General features: G+C 49.2%; 11 protein-coding genes across 11 annotated transcripts; 6 read left to right on the forward strand and 5 right to left on the reverse strand.

The window, feature by feature from the left end:
• Positions 1-93: 93 nt before the first annotated feature.
• N7466_006767 (uncharacterized protein) lies at positions 94-473 on the forward strand (the record flags this gene model as incomplete). Its single annotated transcript, XM_057166156.1, is given in 2 exon segments — positions 94-225; positions 240-473. 2 exon segments carry the CDS (start codon positions 94-96, stop codon positions 471-473), a joined length of 366 nt encoding a protein of 121 aa, XP_057019197.1.
• Positions 474-1,856: 1,383 nt separating this feature from the next.
• On the forward strand, positions 1,857-3,147 carry N7466_006768 (carnitine:acyl carnitine antiporter; the record flags this gene model as incomplete). Its single annotated transcript, XM_057166157.1, has 5 exons — positions 1,857-2,105; positions 2,172-2,220; positions 2,309-2,325; positions 2,415-3,028; positions 3,099-3,147. The coding sequence occupies 5 exons, from the start codon at positions 1,857-1,859 to the stop codon at positions 3,145-3,147; spliced, it is 978 nt and encodes a 325-aa protein (XP_057019198.1).
• Positions 3,148-3,526: 379 nt separating this feature from the next.
• On the reverse strand, positions 3,527-5,084 carry N7466_006769 (putative toxin biosynthesis protein; the record flags this gene model as incomplete). The annotated part of the gene is made up of 4 exons (XM_057166158.1): positions 3,527-4,406; positions 4,474-4,582; positions 4,647-4,785; positions 4,884-5,084. Coding segments are annotated over 4 exons (1,329 nt in total), but the record flags the coding sequence as incomplete, so codon positions are not given.
• Positions 5,085-5,839: 755 nt separating this feature from the next.
• N7466_006770 (putative C2H2 finger domain protein) lies at positions 5,840-7,231 on the reverse strand (the record flags this gene model as incomplete). The annotated part of the gene is made up of 2 exons (XM_057166159.1): positions 5,840-7,070; positions 7,140-7,231. 2 exons carry the CDS (start codon positions 7,229-7,231, stop codon positions 5,840-5,842), a joined length of 1,323 nt encoding a protein of 440 aa, XP_057019200.1.
• A 726-nt stretch (positions 7,232-7,957) lies between these two features.
• On the reverse strand, positions 7,958-9,193 carry N7466_006771 (DUF3431 domain-containing protein; the record flags this gene model as incomplete). Its single annotated transcript, XM_057166160.1, has 1 exon — positions 7,958-9,193. One exon carries the CDS (start codon positions 9,191-9,193, stop codon positions 7,958-7,960), a length of 1,236 nt encoding a protein of 411 aa, XP_057019201.1.
• Positions 9,194-9,901: 708 nt separating this feature from the next.
• On the reverse strand, positions 9,902-10,909 carry N7466_006772 (fumarylacetoacetate hydrolase family protein; the record flags this gene model as incomplete). Its single annotated transcript, XM_057166161.1, has 3 exons — positions 9,902-10,034; positions 10,112-10,833; positions 10,895-10,909. 3 exons carry the CDS (start codon positions 10,907-10,909, stop codon positions 9,902-9,904), a joined length of 870 nt encoding a protein of 289 aa, XP_057019202.1.
• Positions 10,910-11,083: 174 nt separating this feature from the next.
• N7466_006773 (succinate dehydrogenase assembly factor 1) lies at positions 11,084-11,506 on the forward strand (the record flags this gene model as incomplete). Its single annotated transcript, XM_057166162.1, has 2 exons — positions 11,084-11,164; positions 11,318-11,506. 2 exons carry the CDS (start codon positions 11,084-11,086, stop codon positions 11,504-11,506), a joined length of 270 nt encoding a protein of 89 aa, XP_057019203.1.
• Positions 11,507-12,329: 823 nt separating this feature from the next.
• N7466_006774 (Hsp20/alpha crystallin family protein) lies at positions 12,330-12,938 on the forward strand (the record flags this gene model as incomplete). The annotated part of the gene is made up of 1 exon (XM_057166163.1): positions 12,330-12,938. The coding sequence occupies one exon, from the start codon at positions 12,330-12,332 to the stop codon at positions 12,936-12,938; it is 609 nt and encodes a 202-aa protein (XP_057019204.1).
• Positions 12,939-13,427: 489 nt separating this feature from the next.
• On the forward strand, positions 13,428-15,224 carry N7466_006775 (uncharacterized protein; the record flags this gene model as incomplete). Its single annotated transcript, XM_057166164.1, has 2 exons — positions 13,428-13,991; positions 14,052-15,224. The coding sequence occupies 2 exons, from the start codon at positions 13,428-13,430 to the stop codon at positions 15,222-15,224; spliced, it is 1,737 nt and encodes a 578-aa protein (XP_057019205.1).
• A 722-nt stretch (positions 15,225-15,946) lies between these two features.
• On the forward strand, positions 15,947-16,807 carry N7466_006776 (formyltetrahydrofolate deformylase; the record flags this gene model as incomplete). The annotated part of the gene is made up of 1 exon (XM_057166165.1): positions 15,947-16,807. The coding sequence occupies one exon, from the start codon at positions 15,947-15,949 to the stop codon at positions 16,805-16,807; it is 861 nt and encodes a 286-aa protein (XP_057019206.1).
• A 446-nt stretch (positions 16,808-17,253) lies between these two features.
• On the reverse strand, positions 17,254-20,062 carry N7466_006777 (thiamine pyrophosphate-dependent dehydrogenase E1 component subunit alpha; the record flags this gene model as incomplete). The annotated part of the gene is made up of 8 exons (XM_057166166.1): positions 17,254-18,024; positions 18,092-18,301; positions 18,376-18,437; positions 18,487-18,674; positions 18,735-18,846; positions 19,186-19,414; positions 19,481-19,712; positions 19,785-20,062. 8 exons carry the CDS (start codon positions 20,060-20,062, stop codon positions 17,254-17,256), a joined length of 2,082 nt encoding a protein of 693 aa, XP_057019207.1.
• Positions 20,063-21,666: the final 1,604 nt, after the last annotated feature.

The following is a 21,666-nucleotide window of genomic DNA, read 5'->3' on the forward strand; positions in this document are numbered from 1 at the left end:
CCCGGATTGTCGAACCAAGTCAAGCTTTCTCCCGAAGAACGAGAGAAGCTTCGAAAGTCTGGATCCTGTTACAATTGCAAGCAGCCGGGACACATGGATAACACATGTCCCCAGAAGAAGGCTCAACTTGCGGTGACTGCTGCAGCCACCACCGGTGTTACGGAGATCGCGGTTCGGGAACCAGGAAAGGTCCTGGGAGAAGTCAGCAGCAATGAGACGGAAAAAGTCTAAGCTTGCAGGAAGACTACTCTGCAAGCTTTACTCGTGTGTACTCTGGTGTTTTGGATTTGACTGTGTGTTTAGTGGACTTGTCTCGTTTGCGCATGATGCATGCGCCGCAGGCAGTGGTGGACGTCGAAGCAAGCCACGGAGTCACGGACACACACTCATCGTCGACGGACGGTCTACTCCATCGCCCGATCTCGGTTGAAATCATTCATGAGGCAGACGACCCAGCGCTTACAATTCATTGACTAAATGGGCGACGGTGAAGCCAAATATCAATTGAACAGCATCAAAGCTGCTTTTCTAGGACCATTTGAATCTAGGTTCTACGTTAGAGCTTGGGGCGCTACAGCATACACTCTCATTCGGCGCACCTATTACGGACAACACCTGTCTCTTTCGCTCGAAGTGCTCTTATCCAGCGCCACTGAGGGCAGTGGCGGTTTTCTTTGCAGGGGGCAGATGTCACACCCGGCGGTGTTAGGACGGCGGTTTAGCTAGTTAGTTGTAGGTCAGATGACCTGGGGAAGTAAACCCGTGACTAGTTTTAGAAGAATCGAGTCCACTACATCACAATTTCGTGTTTTACTACATGTCTCCAACAATTGGTAGGATCTTCCTCCATAGATACATAACTACCTGAATGCCAGTGACTAAGAGGTCTGTCTGTACAAGATTACCATGGTAACGTAACTGTCTAGTAGGTCATACATAGAAATAAAGATCAGAAAAAAAGAAGTAATATTTCAAAAATCAAAAAGGTTGGGCCCGAGCCGGGATTTGAACCCGGGACCTCGCACAATAGACCATTGAGATAATCTGGGAAATTCCCGAAGCGCGAATCATACCACTAGACCACCCGGGCGGGGGTTACATCATATTTCAAATATTTGAGAACATGATGGGACAAGGGTTAGGGTACTTGATTCGTAATTCCAAGGTTTTCTATGAAGTCATACTCACGTGCCGTGCTGTGCATCAGTTTTGCATGTGATTGTGGTCAACGGTCATAAGGATAATACATAATTCAGATCATATGGATCAGCGCTAGATGCTAGCATCTCATACAGGTCATGAGGATCACGAGGGTCATCTCCTTGCATACAATAGTCCCCATCAGCGGAAACTTCCCTCAGTCCCGCCGGAAAAGTGGAATCTAAATAAGTTTCCCGTTCGCCCGGCGTCCTCCGATTCTGTCTACCTGCAGTTCTATGTAGTAATAAGTGCTTAATTAATGTTGATAGCTAATGATTTCTCTTTCCAGTTATTTGGGGCAGTCAAATTTATCCTTTTACATTTCTTTGTACACCGTTTCCCCATTGATCCGTGTGGATCGGTTGATATAGCGGTAAGCCGGTTTCTCCGGGTTCCGAGCCGAGGCTCATCACAGTTGTCCGGGGCATCTCAAGCTGACTCGGTTTCGGTCCGCGTGCCTAGGCCGATCTGCTTTAGACTTATTTTTTTGGTGTCGTCTTCAATTGACTCGTTAACTTGACCCTTTATACTCTTCCTACTTTGCGGAAATCTCTTCTCTTCACTTTGAACCCTGGTCTTTGTTCGCGGTCGTTTCTTATTCCCTCCCACCCTCCGCTCTTCCCCAGATTCCCCGCTTCACCGTTCTCCCGACCACCATGTCTACCTCTACTTCTCCCCCACAACAGCTCAAGGATGAGATCAAGGCTGTTGAGGCCAAGGCCGTGAACCAGACTATTGTGCAGCTGCGGTCGCTCGCTGCCGGCGCTGCAGGTGGTCTCTGCGCTGTGGTTGTCGGTCACCCCTTTGACTTGGTCAAGGTGCGACTCCAGACTGCGGAGAAGGGTGTCTATTCCGGTGCGATGGACGTTGTGCGCAGGACAATTGCCCGTGAGGGACTGGCTCGGGTATGACAGTATCTGAATCTCCATGAACCCGCTTCAGACAAATAGACTGACAAGCTTGGGCGGTAGGGTCTTTATGCGGGTGTATCTGCCCCGCTTGTGGGTGTCACTCCAATGTGTAAGTGCATCCCGAGCTTCAATTGCCGGAAACCCTACCTTTAGAATTTGATTCAGTAGCTGACTTTTCTCTTTCTTCTTCTCCACAGTCGCCGTGAGCTTCTGGGTATGTTCCATGACCACCATCTTTGATCTTTAAATCGATCCCCCAATCCAACCCCGCTTCAAAAAAAAGACCCTCTAACACAATGACAGGGTTACGATGTGGGCAAGACCCTTGTGGAGAAGTACAGCACTGTCCCAGTCAAGAACAACACCCCCCAGTTCTCCATCGCCCAGATCTCCGCCGCCGGTTTCTTCTCCGCCATCCCCATGACCCTGATCACAGCACCCTTCGAGCGAGTCAAGGTCCTCCTCCAAATCCAAGGCCAGAACCCTCCCCCACCCGGCGAGAAGCCCAAGTACTCCGGCGGCATGGATGTCGTGCGCCAGCTGTACAAGGAGGGCGGTGTCCGCAGCGTGTTCCGTGGTAGCGCAATGACCTTGGCCCGTGATGGACCTGGTTCGGCCGCTTACTTCGCCGCGTACGAGTACATCAAGCGGTCCTTGACCCCCAAGGATGCTGACGGCAATGTCACCGGTGACCTCTCGCTCTCGGCTGTGGTGTGTGCCGGTGGTGCTGCCGGTATTGCCATGTGGATCCCCGTTTTCCCCGTCGACACTATCAAGTCCCGGCTGCAGAGCGCACCGGGTAAGCCAACCATCAGTGGAACTATCCGTGCCGTGTACGGTAACGGTGGTTTCAAGGCTTTCTTCCCTGGCTTCGGACCGGCACTGGCTCGTGCTGTGCCGGCCAACGCGGCTACTTTGTGAGTATCCCCCCTCCGTTTGGAACCCAGCCTCTTTCTGTGTACATGTTACTGATAAACATCCATCCAGCCTCGGTGTTGAGCTTGCCCACAAGTTCATGAAGAAGATGTTTGACTAATAAACAGCGTCTTGGAAAATATACCCGGAGTATCCGTGTGTATGTAAATTTTTGATGTCTATTCCCTTGCAGCGTTAGTTTTTGTCCTTTCGCAGATACAATTTTTGAGTTGTCCTTGGCCAATTAGACTTGCCTTTGCACGTCTCTTTTTCTTCCCCAAATTTTTTTGGTTTATAGATACAATTCGGGCTTTCTGTATTGTTTCATTCAGGGTTATTTGCATAGATTGTGTCAAATCCAATGTTCATTGATTGTTCTTCTTCACTTGGTCAAAATTCATGAAAGTCCGAAGGGTATGTATGAGGTTTCTACTATATACATAGTGTATCTAGCGCTTGTCCTTGGTGACCAATTCAAAACGAAATATCCGGTCTAAGCTCTACAGCTTCGAAGACTCTGTCTTCTTCGCCCTCCGCTCCGGCGCAGGAACATGCCGCACCCAATCCTGATCAATAGTCCTCTTCTCAAGCATACTTTTCCCACTCCAACCCTTCCGGAAACTCTCCTCCTCCTCCCTCCATCGCCTCAACTCAGGCCCAATCCAACAAACCGCCGCATCCGCACACTCATTAACAGCCTCCTGAGCAAGCAGGTGTCCAAACTCCTCAAGGAAGACCTCTCGCACTCGCCCAGCCGCAACACCACCACTACCCCCAAGTCCCGTGCCCGTATTAGCAAGCTTATCAGCGCGCATCTTCGGCAAACACATATCCGATTTCCCGGCAAAGATGTACAGCACACTAGGCCGCAGGAACGGGAGCTGAGCGAAGATACGCGATGGCTCGGGTCTATAGAAGGGATGGGAGTCTGGGTGGTTAGCGTCGAGATCGGGGTGGGTGACGCGGTTCACGGGCGCGTCGCTACCGGGGATATGGTTATAGTTTGGTCGGGAGAATGTGAAGACTTCCTGGTGGAGAGTTGTGCGTAGAGTTACAGGCGGGTTAGCTCTATCGAGATCCTTGTTGCTGTCTAAGGGGTGGATTGGGGTTGGAAGGTCGCGTAGGCCGTATTTCACCCAGCGGTCTAGTACGCGTGGGTCCCAGGCTTGGTAGAATGGACTGCGTGCGAAGCCTTCTGCGGCAGCTTTGCGGGAAGGCCAGATGTCTTTGCGGTAGGTTGATAGTTGGGTTGTCTTTGCGATGACGCGCTTGTTCTCCTGGCGGCTGAAGCCGTCGAGTTGAGTTGAATGGGGCTGAACTACAGGGTCTAGAAGGACTAGAGTGTGTAGCAGACGAGGGTGCATTAAGCTTAATTGTGTGCTAGATGGCGTAGAAGGTTAGTCGAGGTGATAAATAAAGGGAATGGAAGCGTGTCTTGGTTACTCACAGGTGCGCGCCACCGAAGCTGTGACCGATTCCGATGATGGGACGGGGCATTTCGGCCGCCTTTACATTGACCAAGTGGAGAAGGTCGCGGGGGTGATCAAACCAGCTTGCTATAATATGGTGAGTGAGTGATCCTTTGCCAGCATTCGAGAGGAAGGAGGCTATCTCTCGTACGGTCATTTCCTAGACGCTCTTCGTTGACGACGCCGCTCTCGCCTTGATGCGCCACATCGGCCATCCAAATACTGCGAATACGGAAACCAGTCTCCTTTGCGCGAGCATGAATCTCCTCCCATAGAGGCTCATATAGTTCCTATTCAACTCGTTAGTCTAGAACTCATCATGAGAGCTTATCGGACTCCGATCGGATGCGATCACATCGGTCGCGTATCGGGATCTACGCGTTCATACCTTGGGGAAGCCATTGGCGTGAGCAGCGAGAATTGTCACATCACCTGGTTGAGGATTTGGGTTGTCTAGGGGGATATACTGTTTCACCACAAGTCCCAAGGGTTGATCTTGATCATCTGCAATGGCACCGGGATACTCGCGAACATGCTGGGTAGGTACCACATGCTCGACAATACGAAATGGAGACGACATGATCAAGGGCCTGTGGGTAGAGGAAATATGAAAGAAGTACAAATTAGAGTGCTTTTCCCCCGCGTACAAGTTAAAAAAAGTATGGAGAAGCTCGGCGGCGATTGAGCCTCGGCCCTTTCCAAGGTTTCTTAAGGCCGAGTGGCATTTCACTCAAGTCAACTGCCGACCTCGGGAGCTCCACTTAACTCCAGGACTTACACTCCTTGAATGTTGGGAATTTACTGCAAAACACTACGAGGTTTATAATGGAATCAAACAGGTTGAAAAATTTTCATTGTATATTCAATGCGCATTTAGTTTTAGAATCCTGAAAACGCCCCCAAATCCATATGATCAAAAAGAAAACCAAAGTATGCAAGACGAACACACATGCGTGATCATAAAAAAAACGTAGCGGGTATTCATAGAACAAGGCATGCGTGGTGGAGTGATTTGTGAGGCCTCAAGGGCTTGACCAGCGCGATATCTCCCAGTGGAAGACAAATCGCCGGTCTGGAGCAGAATCTGCCCCAGTCGAAGATGTCGTTCGAAACTCAAGGCTGCCGATGACAAGAGGGGTTGGATATAGACATCGCGACTGACCCGTTAAGAGACCAAGCTGGTATCAAGTAGAGCTCTAAACGAAAAACCCTAATCGCAGCGGAAGGTCATAACTGTTTTACAATCAAGCCACCAAGGCCGAATGTGTTGGTATTGACCGAACGATGGATCCAACAGCGGGGAAGATAGCTGATGGCGAGAGAGAGAAAACCAAAAGTGGGAGATCACTGCAAGAGGGGATCGCGGAAGTGCTTCTGGAAGTTGTTCTGTCTCTCGTTTCCAGCGCGCCAGCGGTTGACGGCACGGTTGGTGCGAGTTCGATCACGGCGCTCCGCGACCAGGGCGGTCTTCTTCTGCTCAGCGGTGGCAGTGAGCATACCATTACCACCGTTACCACGAGAGATAAGAGCACGGTTCTGGTTACGTCCACGGAACTTGGGCTCATCTTCCTCGATCTCGCCATTTTCGATAGCAAGCTGGCGAGCAGCCCGCTCATCAGGGCTGGGATGGCTGTGCAGGTTCTGGCGGTAGTACTTGGCAAGCGATCGGTGACCAACACTCTTGCCGGAGGGAAGGTGAAGCTCGTACTCATCCTGGTAGATAAGAGGAGCCTTGCGGTGTGTGTGGGACTCGCCATCGTCCAGAGAGGAGGCAGAGGTCTCGGTTTCCCAGCCGGCATCATCGGCATCTGATGACTGGATCTTCACTCCACCAGCCTCAGCCATGTTCTCATCTTCGTCATCATCGTCTTCCTCATCATCAGAGTAAGAGCTGCGGAAATCGTAGTACTGGCCAATCTCAATCTGTTCCTCTTCGGCCTCGAAGGCGATCATGCAGTGACCCTTATCACGCATGTGGGTCCGGGCACCGTCAGCGTTGTTGCGGATGGCATGGCAGTAAAGACATTCGTGGTTTTCAGTGATCTTGCGGTACAGGTAGTTGACCAGACCCTCCAGATCGACCAGGTATTTGCGCTCCGGAATGAACATGCCGTGGTTCTTGAACATGTGCTCGACGTTTGCCTCGACGTCGGCAGACTCGGTACGGCAGAAAAGACACTGTGATGAGGAGAACTCATCCTTCACCTCCTCCATCTCCTCATCCTCCTTGTCCTCCGCGATGGTAGCGGACTTGAGGTCATCAGTGACGTTAGAAATGTCGGTCTCGCGTGCCTTGCCAACGGGCTCTCCAACAGAGAATGCTGAGCTCATGACCGAGGCATTGTCTCCTTCCTTGCTGAGGCGGGCCTCACGCTGCTTGTGCTTGGAGCTCTTGACGTGGTTTTGGTATGAGTTTTCGCTGAAGAAGGCCTTCTGGCAGGCGTGGCAGGTCTTCTCAAAAGAGGCCTTGGCGGCGGCCTCAGTGGAGTTCGCCTTAGCGGCAATAACCTTCTCGTTGAAGATTTCCTGGGAGACGGGTGGGAGAGATGCGATACGGCGCTTCATGTTGTACAAGCTGTGTGGTATGATTAGTTATTGTTGCAGTGATAAATTGATAATCAGATTTCAAAATTCGGGCACTCACTGCCAGTCCTTGCGCATGTGGTCCCGCTGCGCATCGTTGCGGTGGAACGCAACGAGGCAGGTGTTGCAAGTGTAGGGAAGATTCGACGACATGACGCTTTTATCTTCAGATGTTGTGAAAATTATGAGGTCTTGGTGGGATAAGAAAAAAGTGTGTGGGACGGCCTTTTTATCGTAGGCGGGGTACGATAAGAAAAGTTCGGTCGCTAGTGGATTTTTCACAGTCGAGAGAGATGAAGAAGAAAGAGTCGCAACAGACGAAATATAGCAGATATAAGGCCAAATTCCAAATCAGATATCGGAAGATGGACAAGAGCCTGAATAAGTCTTTAGTCGCAATCAGGTTAGTTTGGGAAGATTTTCCAAATTGATCTGTGATCCATGGCACCAGCGCATTATGTCATCGAGATTAGTAAGCCCAGCGAATCGCCGATGAGTCATCGTGAGCAATCAGACATGGAAGTTATGGACATGATTCACGATAGTTCGGACTCCGGAGTGTACATGTAATGTTTGAAATTGACTCGAAATGAGCCTTGGGGTGTACAGGAATGAGTACAGGGATGTTGAAAACACCTTCACTGAAGAACCTTGGAACTAGTCAAGATTAGTGTCTATATTCCTAATCTCAGTGTGATAGATCATGAAATAAATGTATCCCAGCATATATGGACATGCGAAAACCAAAAACGCAGTGTATATCAAACAGTTTTTAGAATAGAAAAGTCTCTCCAGGAGACCAGACAGATAAATGACCGAGATCATACCGAGATAGGCAACGGATAGATCATCCAGCAAAAACAGTCCTCAAGACCGCGCCTAGAAACCATCGCCTTCCTTCCAGGGACGGCGAGCTTCAAAGGCACGGTTCTTCGGGTCCTCACCACGTCGCAGGGCATTGTTGATGAGATCAACAACTTCCTGCTCTACCGTATTGACTTCCTCCTGCATTTGGCCCTCACGACCAAGAGGTGGAATGTTCAAATCCATCGTTTCAGCCAGTCCCTCATTCTCATCCATGAAATCAAGATCATCCGCCAGGAATGACCAAGAATTGAGGTCTTGCTGGAGATATCTCAGCTGATCGGCTTTATCTCGGTAGACCTGAAATTCGTCCGGTCCGCCAAAACAAATCCCGTAGCCGTCACATAGACAAATGTTCTCCTCTACACAAACTACCGGTTCGCCGGTGAAAACGTATTGCCAAAGGTATTCCCAAATGCGTCCTGCGATGTAGTCACTCAGATCAGTCTGCAAGAGCCAATCGCGGTAGAAAATAAAGCGGGCCCGAGGGATCGTTCGGATGCGATCTCGCGACAGAGCAAACTGCGCACAGCACGGCTGTGCGAGCACTGATGGGACTGGATCGTCGGGGAAAAGCTCGCCCCACGCGCGGGCTAGCATCAACTCTTCTTGTTTTTGTTCATCTTCCACGGTGGCTCCAGGGTGCATCCAGGCCGGACAGCCGGGGGCCATGCCGCAACGCAAATTCATGTATCCCACTCGCGCAACTCGGGCCAAGTTCAGACGCCGGAGCATCTCTGCCGTGTCCCCGTCAAAAATTTCATCGTTGTGCCATGCATTCTGGTGCGAGTGTATGAAGACGGAGATATCGGATAGATCATCGTAGTAGTCGATCACGTAGGTCAGGTATACCATGACTTCATGGCCTTTATTCGAAGGTGGGTGAAGTGGCGCGTGAGGATCGTTCGCGACGTATATAGCAGTGTCCCAATCAGGTAGCTCCTGATCAATCCAACTTACATCCTCTGTCTTTGTGCGCGGGACAACAAGCCTCTTCGAATATTCCACCCCCGGCGGGTGGGGGATCCCGGGGACAAAGTTTGGCTGAGGCGCGTACAAGATCCTATCCCCCTGACCCATGGTGCCATTGGAGGACTTGGTGCCATTTCTACCCACAGGGTAGACAAATTCTCCTAGGCCCACAGCCTGGGGGAATTTACTCCATGGTTGCGACAGATGGCGGGCTGTGAAGAGGATCACGACAAAAAAGGAGAGGCCAAGGAAGAGCACTGCGCGCCGTGAGAGAATCATGGAAGGAGGCCGATTGGAAGGGTTATACACGGAGGGTTTTATCTGTTGCACGAAATGAAAGTTAACTTGGGGTTGTACCAAGGGGCACAGATATTCAGGAGGTGATCGATCCAAGGCCGTGGATGCGGATCCAAGGCTGGGAATTGACTTCTCTCGACACTTACACACTCAGGGAGATCATTGCAATTCAACCGTCAGGCGCGGAATCGCGAAAAAGAAAGGAGTTGGAGTCTCTAATATTGAGGAGAGTCAAGGAGAAGGGATCCGGAAGGGAGTGGTCAAGGTGGCTACTCCGTACAGGGTCTAGAATGGAGCCGACTGTCCATCATATTTGGTAACTCCCGCGGCGCATCGTGGGGTCCGTGGGCGAATGAACGGGGATGAAAGACGGGTAGTGGAGCTGGCAACTTTGGAAATTTCGCATCGCCCGATGACGACAAATGGGCCACAAATCCGAGATCAATTGATTGTATTTTCCTAATATTACACTTCAGTGTTCTGTACTTGATCGTAACATTGGTAGTAGTTGATAATCGTTTAGTACCTACTAGGTATATATCAAGATCAGAATGACGACATGGGTTGCTATAGTATGTTTTATTGCGGAAACCTCAAGTCGAATCTTCAGACTCTCTACCTAGGTGCTAGTAGATGATATGAACAATTTTGGAAATCATGAAAACAACTGATAAATACAAGGCTGAAAATCTATAGTTTAGCGGAAGGCTTATCGAAGACAACGCGGTTGAAACAAGATCCAACACCCTCCAATGAAACCTCAACCTGATCACCATCCTTCAACCAGAGAGCGGGCTTGCGGCCCATACCCACACCTTGAGGGCTACATTTTATGTCAGCACCGACCAAAAAAAAAAACTGATATATGACCAAATATGTTCAAGGGGCGGATGCACTTACGTTCCAGTGAAAATCACATCTCCAGGCAAGAGGGTGGTACCCCGCGACAAAAAGGCAATGGTCTTGGCCACGCTGAAAATCATATCCTTGGTAGACGAGGATTGGACAGTCTTGCCGTTCAACTTGGTCGAGATATTCAAGGCATTTGGATCAGTGATGACCTGAGAGGAGACAATACCCGGGCCAAATGGCGCCCAGCCATCGAAGCCTTTACCCAGATTCCACTGGCCGCCACCGCGCTTAATCTGCCATTCGCGGTGGGAGACATCATTACCGACCGCATAACCCAGAACATACTCCAATGCCTTGCTTTCAGGTACATCCCGAGCTGCTTTGCCAATAACAATGACAAGCTCGCATTCGTAATCTAGGCCTTCGCCCTCTTGCGCCATTTGGCCCACTGGAATATCATCAGTGGGGCCTGCGATGGCAGTCACTGGCTTGAAGAACAAAACAGGGTACTGGGGAATCGGCAGATTGGATTCCTTGGCATGTTGCTCATAATTGAGTCCCAGGCAGCGAACGGTCTGTATATCCTGACGGGCCAGGGGGGCTAAGAGTGTCCGCACCTCAGCTACCTGGTCAGTCACCTGGTGCTGACCAAAGATATCACCCTTGATCACTTTGGCCTGGGTAACTTTGGAGATGTCTGTTACACCCGATGGGAGCAGTGCATCTCCGTAGTAGACCTGGCCATCCTTGGCTAAGAAGCGAACCAAATGCTTAGAAGAAAGGGTTAGTTCAATTGAAAAGGAGAAAAACAACAGGAGAATGTCGACATACTGTGAAAGTTGCCATGATTTTAAAATATGTTCAAGGTTGAAGAGGTTCAATGGGGAAAGCAAGTGGGATTGCGGAGATAAGGATGTGCTTTTCGGCCGGGAAAGCGACCGGCGGGAAACGGAGCTCTGGGCTTTCCCCAGCTTCGCTCCGATCCAATCCAATGATCCGCATTTCTTCATCCTCTCCATCATGGCTAGGCTCTCCGGCCTTCAGCGGGACGTTCTGTCCCTCTACCGTCAGTGTTTCCGTGAAATCCGCAAGAAGCCAATCGTGCGTTGCTCCACATTACCATAATTTAACCTCCCATTTCTTGCTTTCCATTTTGCCATTTTGTTCATTTTTAGCCCTTCGCGACTGACGCCCTTTTGATCTCTGATGCACCACAGGAATCTAGGAATAATTTCAAAAACTATGCCCGGTAAGCTTCCCTTTCCGCTCCCCTTTCCCGCTCTTGGGCATCGGTACATCCCGGCTGACAAGGGTCCTAGAGCGGAATTCCAAAAGCACCTCTCGGTGAGCAAGAAGGACTTTGGCACGGTCGAATATCTCTTGCGCAAGGGCCAACGCCAGCTAGAGATGTACTCTTCCCCGGGAATTCGGAACATCCGATAAAAAGGGGACCCCAGAGTCCAGGTTTTGGCTGTTATGGCTGTTATGGCACATCCCGTAGGTTTCGCGTCGCTCTTCCCTTTCTGTACACGGGTATGAACAACAGGCTAATTTCGTTCCACAGTCTCTCCATGTATAAAACACATTCAAGTTTTCCGATTGCACCCGAGATGTTTATCTCAAGATGCGCGCTCTTAACCGATCAATTGGCGTTGCGCTTGTACGATACCTGGAATTTCTCCTTATTCTGCCATAGGCTGAAAACTCTTTCTGTACATAACATAGATGTTCGTGGAATTTTTACAAGTTGTATGTCAGCACTTGAGTGCTCCTATTTGCCCCTGGAATTAGAATAGCATAGAAACCTTGGAAGCCATGAAAATCCATACATACATAACATACTAGCTACATATTACTGGGTCGTTGTAGATCCATACAATGACTGATTAGAAATATACCCGCATGACTCAAAAAGAACCTCTCAGACATTTATTGACGGTGATTATTAATTCAAGAAAGTGATTTGTGATCAGATTTAAGCACCATTAAGGAAATGAGCTTAGAAACTATCTAGAAGATTCAAGAGTAGTGTGTTGGTGGTGAGTAAGATCTGGAGGGTGGGAGAAGATGCTCGAATGCGCGCGGCGTCGCTCCTCCCTTCCAGTAGATTCTGACCAATCACCGATTCAGAAGCACCCAAAACCTACATATACGATCAAAAGGCCGACTCAAAAAAAGCATCAGATCAATTCAAATCAAATCAAACCAAACACTTGAAGAGCCTTTCAGATTTTCCTCAATCTCCAAATCACCTCTTTTGTCCACCATGTCTTTCCTGGCCTCCGACTTCTCGCCGCTGTTCCGGCTCATCGATAACTACGATAAGCGTGGACTCCACCAAACTTGCTCCACTCCCCGGGCTCCGCGCCGCACCTTCGCCCCAGCTTTCGATGTGCGCGAGCTCGACGATGGCTACTACCTGGATGGCGAACTCCCAGGTGTGAGCCAAGACAACATCGAAATTGAATTCAGCGACCCCACAACGCTGGTCATCAAGGGCCGCACAGAACGCGACTATAAGACCTCTGAGCCTAAGCTCACTTTGGAGCCCTCAGCAGAGACCCTCCGTGAATCGTCGCCGCGCCAGCGCCAACCTACAGTCGAAGATGAAGATGAATCTGATTCCAACGACTCTGACTCCACACCCTCCGTGACTTCTGCCTCGGTCAAGTCCACTCCCGTTCCAACTCAACCACAGACTTTCAAGCCCCATTACTGGGCCTCGGAACGTTCCATCGGCGACTTCCAGCGCACCTTCTCTTTCTCCAACCGCGTTGACCAGGATGGGGTGCGTGCCAGCTTGAGAAATGGTGTCTTGTCCATCGTGGTCCCCAAAGAGATTGCACCCAAGCCCAAGAAGATCCGCATTGAATAGTGACTGGATACCCCTTTTTGCTATCGGATTGCTCCTGTATCGCATTAATGTCTCCTGTTAACTGCATTGGCTTGGCGCGTTGGATTTTACTGTCTTTACTTTTGTACGGTTATGATTTTCGGTCTACATATAGATAATTTGGAATTTGGAATATGATAATATCTATGAATTTGAAAAATTCCTTGACGTGTTGAATATGCTACATATGGCACAATCCTTACTACTTCATAATCTGTAGTACTGACAGTAAATTGGTGGCTAAACTTCCAAATGAGGCTCAATCCACGGCGGGACCAAGACCCGCGATTAGTAATGGACTATCATGACTCCGCCCCGCTCAATCTTGACGTCTTTGAAGACATCGCTTATAGGCTATTTGGTTTGGACTCGAGCGTTTCAGTAAACAAGAAATCAAACCACCGACGCCTCCAGCTTGGGTCGCGTGGAGATTCAAATGTTTATTTCTGCTTTTTCGGAACATCTATTCCAATGAATTTTCAACAACATTCCAGCCATTCTCAACCCCATCAAAATCAGGGCGCGACTGACACAAATGCCCCAGAGAACTGGCTTGCAGATGAAACAAACGATGATGGGAATGCATTAAACGATTTTTACTTCTGTGCGCCGGAGCCTACTTCCTCAGAATGGACATGGAGCGGCCATGAGTCACAGGTTCTCGAGATACTTGAAGACCAAACAACTTCCCAAGCCTCGAATTCCCTAAACATTTCATGTCCGGCTACCATGTTTGATGACCCTTCAAATTTCTGCCAACCACTACCTCAAAACCTCGCAAACGTTCCACAGTGGCTTGATGGTGCTTCCCGCCCGCCAGTCTCGTGCAGCTATTGCCGCAGACATCGACTCCAGTGTTTGATCCTTCGTACAACATCGGCCAACCCAAATCCTGTTTCATCTTGCTCCAGTTGCGTGGCACTTTTTAGAGAGTGCAGTCTCGCAAAGGGAGAAAAGCGACTACCCTCTGGATTTGAGACCTTTGCGCCGGTATTAGGCCACTTACACGGGTTGCCAGAACATGCCGAAGATGGTGTAAGTGATATTTGACTCTATGATATCACAAAGCAGGGGTATATTTACTGACAGATTCAGGGGAGTGTTCTACCTAGCGTGGAGAATATACCCAGCGTGGAGAATATAGAGGAGCGCAAAGAATCCAAACAATTTGTGCGAAAGGGAGCCAGAGTCTTGCGAGAATGGTTCTACCAAAATCAAGAATGTCCATATCCTTCTGAAGACCAAAAAATTCAATTCTCACGCGAAACTGGATTCTCAGAGAAAAGAATCGCCACTTGGTTTGCGAATGCCCGCCGTCGCCAGAAACAGAAAATCCAATCCTCAAATTTGGCATCCAACACACGTACCCGTGTCGGGTCCCCATTAGTTACCAGCACACTGAGCTCGCTTACCCCCATGGAACGGTGGAAAGCATCCCCACCAGAAGATGAAGTGGAGTCAGAATCTATGATACAGGACGCGATCGCATCAGCTGGGTGGGATATTTCGATGGACCCATTTCAGTTTGATGCATCTGCAATGGATCTGTTCAACCTCGACGAGTCGTCCTCGCATCTTGCTTCTTCAGCCTCCAGTTTTGGAAGTCGTGTATCAGAAACATCAGACAGTGTCTCGTCGGCATGGAGTCACAATTCCGGAGAAGGAAATTTACCATTCCCAATGTTGCCGACGAGATCGCGTTCTCGCCGGCGAGGTCAGTCATCAGAAGAGCACCAGTACCAGTGCACTTTCTGTACTCGATCATTTAGAAAAAGACATGACTGGAATCGACATGAGAAAAGCGTTCATCTATCATTGGAGACTTGGATCTGCACGCCCAGCTTGAATGAACTCCAACAAACTTGGAATGCTCAGAGAGATGAATGTAGTTTCTGCGATGCAGTGCTTCCTGATTCAAACCACCTGGAAGAGCATGATTTTGACGTCTGCGCCGCCAAGCCTATATTCGATCGTTCATTCACTCGGAAGGACTACCTGTGGCAGCATCTCCGAAAGTTTCATAGCTGTACCAAAATTCCCGTTCCTGATCTCGAAGCTTGGCGAAATGCCGGTGCTAATCTTGAGAGCCGATGTGGATTCTGCGATCAAGCACTATCAACGTGGACTGCTCGAGGAGAACACTTGGCAGAACATTTCAAGAATGGAATGCGAATGAACCAGTGGGTTGGTGACTGGGGACTGGATTCGATTGCGATGGGATCTCTCCGTAACGCTACGTTACCTAACCAGCGGTCTTTGACTGTTTGAAATAATCTTTGATTAATCAATACTCTAGGTTTGAACTGAACATTTGAAGAACCACATGTCCACTTCCAAGGAAGGTCATATGTGCACTTTTACGATTTGAAGAGGAGACAGCTTCCATGTTATACTTGATAATAACCACGAACATGAGAATTTGTACGGAAAAATGGAACGGGTTGTGGTCAAGTAGCTCATTATGATAACCTTTGTACCTAATTATAAAATCCAAACACTAGCTCATTGGGAAGAAAAATCTCCTGCACATGTGAGCTCAGTTTCTTTGTTTTTTTCGCCCAAGTAATCTACTAGTTCTATAGTACTATGTATGCAGGGGCCCCACAGTTATATGTAGAGATTATGTTCCCGCCTAGTACTTTTTACCTTGATTTTCATCAATAGCCCCGTTATATCATTTTCAAGGACAAAGGTATTGATCTGAGAAAACAAAACATTGAATTCTCAAAATGATAGAAATGATCCATCATACAAAGTCTCGTTCTACATAGTGTTGCCTTCATGTTGATTTCAGATTATGGTATAGAGCCACGTAACTAGCTCCGGAGTCTTTACTGATTAAGGTTAGACTCCGCTGAGTCATCGCCGCGATCGGCAGTGGGGTTGACAATTATTTTACATATTGCGTTGTAATCTCGAGGGCTTTTCCTTTGTCAATTGACTCATAAATTTTCTCTACGGGTTCAACACCATCCCCGCTAATATTCAACATGGCACCCAGCTTCATTCTGACATTGTCGGGCCCCGATCGGCCCGGCATCGTGCACGCCGTGACCGCATTCCTGGTGCAGCACAACCTGAACATCGTCGACTCGTCGCAGTTCGGTGACCCCACCTCGAAGCGCTTCTTCATGCGCATGCAATTCGCCCCCGAAGGCACCACCGACATCCCGGAACTCGAACAGCTGCGCACTGCCTTCAAGCCCACCGCCGAGTCTTTCGCAATGACCTACGAGATCCACCCTACCACCCAGAAGCCCCGCGTGTTGATCATGGTCTCCAAGATCGGCCACTGCCTCAACGATCTCCTCTTCCGCCAGTCCACCGGACAGCTCAGCGTCGAGGTTCCCCTCATCGTCTCCAACCACCCCGACTTCGCGCCCCTCGCCGCCACCTACAATATCCCCTTCCACCACCTTCCCGTCACTGCCGACACCAAGGCGCAGCAGGAGGGCCAGATTCTCGAGCTCGCCGCGCAGAACAACATTGATTTGATTGTGTTGGCCCGCTACATGCAGGTTCTGTCGCCGAAGCTGTGCGAGGCCATGTCCGGTCGCATCATCAACATTCACCACAGCTTCTTGCCCTCTTTCAAGGGTGCCAAGCCCTACCACCAGGCCCATGACCGTGGTGTCAAGATTATTGGTGCCACCGCCCACTTCGTCACCAGTGACCTCGACGAGGGCCCTATTATCGAGCAGAACGTTGTCCGTGTTGGCCACGGCATGAGCCCCAAGGAGCTGACCCACGCTGGCAGCAACGTTGAGAGCAACGTTCTTGCCACTGCTGTCAAGTACTTTGCTGAGCGCCGCGTTCTCCTTAACGGACACAAGACTGTTGTGTTCAACTAAGCGCCTTGCTTGAGATATATACTTGTTGGGCCGTACAGCGATTTTGTGACACCTTGGTTTAAAAATAATATAGAACTACGGGATATACCACGACGACGCAGGTCAAATATTGACGTACATGATGAAACCAAAAATGAAACATACATGAATGCAACGCACAATCAGATTGAATCATTTAGAGATCACCTACATACTAGTAGATAGTAGTAAAGTCGTACATATAGCAGATACTATCATAAAGCTGCCTACTTGAGTGGAGACGAACAAGTAGGCAGGGCAACCTTGGAACATTCCAAGGTTGCAATACTCACATGTGCTGCTTGTCCATTGGAACAGCCGTCGTCACACTGAATAAACTCAAAAGAGTTGATGCATTGCAAATCATATCCAAGAGGTCTCTATGAAACAAAAAAGCCTCCCGACTAACTCCAAGCTGAAGATTATAATCAATCCAGCCCATTAACCCCGTCTTTGAATGGACGCACATCGTACTCATCCGGGTAGGTTTCCAGAATACGCTTCAGCTCCTTCATCTGTTCCTGAGCCTCCTCGGTGATATCTTCATAAACATCCGTAAAGGCCTCACGAAGAGGAGGCTTCTTCTCCCGTTCAGCCTCACTAAACTCCTTCAGCACATCCTTTCGCAAGGTGTCCCTAAGCTCCTTCTCCTGTTCTTCACTCCACAACCCCTTGTTCTCAAGCCACTTTCGCAATCGAATGATAGGGTTGTCCCGACGCTTCCAATCTTCGACTTCCACGCGTGCCCGGTACGCAAAGCTATCATCACTCGTACTGTGATGGGAGACACGGTAGCTCATCGCCTCGATCAGGACAGGTCGACCCCCATCACTTAATGCACGTCTTCTGGCTTCTTTTGTGGCTTCATAAACTGCAAAGACATCATTCCCGTCAACGCGAATGGTGTCAATACCGTAGCCCACACCACGACTCGCGATTCCGTCACCTCGATATTGCTCGAGAGTGGGCGTGGAAATGGCGTACCCGTTGTTTCGACATAAGAATACAATCGGGCAGGATCTTGTGGCTGCGATGTTGAGTGCTGCGTGGAAGTCACCTTCACTAGCCGCGCCTTCGCCGAAGTAACAGGTAACAATACGAGGCTCCCGGTTGGGATCTTGGAGGTCTTGAATTTTTAGGGCGTATGCTGCACCAGAGGCTTGAGGGATTTGAGTAGCCAATGGTGATGAGATGGTGTGCTGTAATCGAATCAGAATTTTGGTCCCATGAGAGAAAAATTAAAGATTATTATGGGATGAAACTGACAATGCGGGGATAATTTTGGCCATAATGCACAGGCATGTTCCTGCCTCGGCCTTTATCATTGCAATTTGCGAATAATTGGCTCATAAAGTTCTTCAGTGTGAAACCTCGTTGTTGAAAAACACCAGTCTCTCGGTATTGAGCAAAGACAACGTCGTCTGGTGTCAAAGCCGCTGCAGAGCCGACAGCAATTCCTTCTTCACCGGCCGAAACCTATGCTAAGTATTAGCATACTCTTTATGTAAATGCCACCGATTGACCCATTGTTCGAATTTTAGATTTCTTACCATATAGAAACTCAAGCGTCCTTGTCGCTGTGCCTCGAACATCACCACGTCCATGACGCTCACTGTTATGGATCAGAAAAGTGACTCCCTTCCCATTTCAGCAAGACATACCAGTTGTCATATTCTTGTACCACGTCAAGATCTCCTCGTCAGAAACATCCGGGGGTCCCCGTGTCTTATCCACTAATTCGCCGTCGGAGTCGATGACTCTGTAGGTGGGGATGGCGGGAAGATCTGAGGCTTTGAGGAAAGTCATGTCGGTCGTAAATTTACTATTTACAGCACCCGGGAAGTGTACCCTATCGAAAATGAAGAATCAGTGTTTTTGTCCTTTGAGTCTGGGGTTTCCTCACACTTACCGATCTGACCCCGGCCGTTGTGAGATTGAGCTTCCCCATCGACGAGGAGCGACCATTGAGGCTGGCTGGAGCATGCCCGTGGAGCGTGCTGCCCGCCATGACTGGCGAGTGACTATTCTGTAGGACATTTTGAGTTATGATTGTGAGAAAGAGAAATACTGGGACCGAGGGGCAGGTTCATTATTGACAGGAGTATGGGTAGAAATGCGGAGGGCTCGGTTGGCATCGGAGGGAACGTCACTACCCGCTTCCAACCGAGAGGCTCGGCGATAAGGGTAGATAAGGGTCTACAAGTGGACTGTAGTATACTTGAAAGTTGACTTCACTTCCTTTAACGAAAAATAAAATTATGCTCTAACACTGATCTCTAATGAACAATTTGGCCTTTCCATTCCAATCTACCATCGTTCCCTCATACTGTACCAATCTGTTTACACAACAGTCCTCTGACCTGCTGCAGATGATGCCGACTTCAATCCAGCCCGATCGGATGCCAAATTCCGAGTCACAAGACCGACGGAAACAAAAGTAATCATAACGAGGAACTCGGGAATGGTTCCAAAGATGACTTGAACCGCCAGACTGCCTCCATCAGCTCGCCCATCCACAAACGCAATGACAACCGAGTAGATCACGCGAACTCCGACGAGTGGTATGGCAATGAGAACAGCCAAGAGAAGCTGGCGCAAATGTTAGCACACATCAACAGCCAAAACCTCGCAAACGGTAGTAGAAGAACGTCATACCTTTTTCTCATCATTTACTCTTTGGTCACTGGCATTTGCCCGAAGAGACACGACAACGAGTAGGGCAATGATCAGCCAGCCCATAGCCAGGACAACCATGCCAGCCTCAAGCAAGGTGGACTTCCCATTACTAGAAGCGGCAAGGGCAATACCAGTAAGAATTGCCACATGCGGGAGGAGAAAGCTTGGCCCGTTAAGCATTTTGGGAAGTCTTTGCTGGATCGAATGATTGCTAAGAAGATGCTTAGTTCCGACCAGCTTGACCCACATGCTTGAAGTAAGTAATTAGACTTCGGCTACTTACGATTCGCGAAGTATTCCCAAGGTTGCCAGGAGAAGAGGTGACAGCCCAATGCCGGTGATTATTTGCGCGGTTTCATTGGCATGACCGGTCGTTGATAGTGAATGATAGGCCATTCCGTTTCCGGTGAGACGTAGAACACACATAATAATCACGTAGAGCCATCCCATAACTCCGTGCTTGCCATGTGCTGCAAAACAGACGAAAGCTGGTAGAAGTACCAGACCATAAAAGACCATCTGGGCCAGCTCGAGACCTTCAGTTGAAGAAATGTTGGTCATGGCTTTAAATGTTTAAATGCGGATTTATTCAAGTAAATAGATCGAGAGGATGTTCAAACAAATGTCGGATCAACGATTGAGAAGCCTGGGACCTGGGGAATTGCCAATTGATGAAAGGGTTGAGAATGGAAGAACCAAACGACACCTGCAAGATAGGGTCTTTTATATCCATCGCATCCATTTTCCCCCTACGCGTTCTTTTTTTTTAAAGTTGATCATCCAAAGAGGCTTTCATTTGCAAAGCCTTGTTCAAGATCCATCCTATAGATCCACTTATAACCTTGTTTGCCAGTAAGATGATCTGATTGGATCTTGAGATGGGCTGAGCTTCCATATCGGGAAAGCGAACCGATTCCGAGATTTAGCGTGTTTCTTGCTTATGTACATTTCTTCGGTTTCGGGTTCGGTATCGGTACATTCTCTACTTTTGGCCCAGTTTCATCTTGTTGTTTTTTTACAAACAGCCCCTGACAGCCATTGCAGAGGTTCTACCGCAAGGCATCAATCATTGCGCCGACTCTGAAAAGCTTAATCCCTTACAGCCGTGGCATTGACGGCAATTCCGGTCCTAGATTAATACGTGAATGAGGTGGTGCTGGGATGTGTACCTCAACCTGTGGGTATGGGAGTAAAGTCCGTGGTGCTGGGAGTAAAGGCCGTGGTGCTGGCAGTAAAGTCCGTGGTGCTGGGAGGGGGGTGAATGGTCCCTGCTGTGAAGACGAACTTGCCGGTAAGGAGGAGGGTGAGAATGGCGAAGGTGATTCATTATGACACATATGGCATGTGCTGGCTGTTTGCGGGTCAATGGATATAGGAAAGCTATCCAGCGGTTTTAAACGCCAACAGTGTGTACAGTAGCGTAGTTGGGGGCTCAGTGGGTTATTCTGGCTGCTACCTGGTGAGGAAGACTGCCCACTAGTAGTAGAGAAGCTCCGACTAGATAGTAAGGGTTGTTGTGGTCCTTGGGTAAGCTGAGGGGTATGGAATGGACGTAGCTCCCGCTGCGGTGGGGAAAGCTGAGCCGTACCGAGGGATCGTTTGTGTTGGTGTTTCGGTTTCCGGGGTACACGTCCTCTAGTGCGACATGCAAGGCATTGTTTGGTCGGTTGGGTTCCTCTTGCTGGCCGAAAGTCTGCTAGTGGCTTCTTCTGTCCACAAGCAGAGCAGACACGAGGCTCCTCAGTAGGAGGTTGGTTTGTTGGTACTTTTGATACCATATTGGAGATTATGGATCACCTAATAAAGGTGTAAAGTTAGCTTAGAATCTGGAAATATAGTAGTGACTAACTTACTTGCACAATAAAAGGACTGAGTAGCATAGGAAAGAACGGGAGAGACGAAGAGACAAAGAGACGAAGAGGGGAAGTTGGAAGCAGTCACATTATCAGGTCTCGGTGCAGATCAAGCAGCTGAGTTGGTCCAGGGTCCAAACGTATGTGTCAGATCCACAAGGATCTGGGAGAAACGAATGGTAATGAGGGAGAGAAAGAGACGGAGAAGAATCAATGGTAATGGTATTCTTCTACTAAGCGGGATGGAGAGGGGAAAGGAGGAAGGAAGGAAGGAACGAGAGAGAAGCTCTCACTTCCCTAGACTAACTACAA

This window comes from Penicillium verhagenii (genome assembly GCF_028828195.1).
Source record: "Penicillium verhagenii strain IBT 33310 chromosome Unknown utg000007l_segment0_segment0, whole genome shotgun sequence".
Taxonomy (NCBI): Eukaryota; Fungi; Ascomycota; class Eurotiomycetes; order Eurotiales; family Aspergillaceae; genus Penicillium; species Penicillium verhagenii.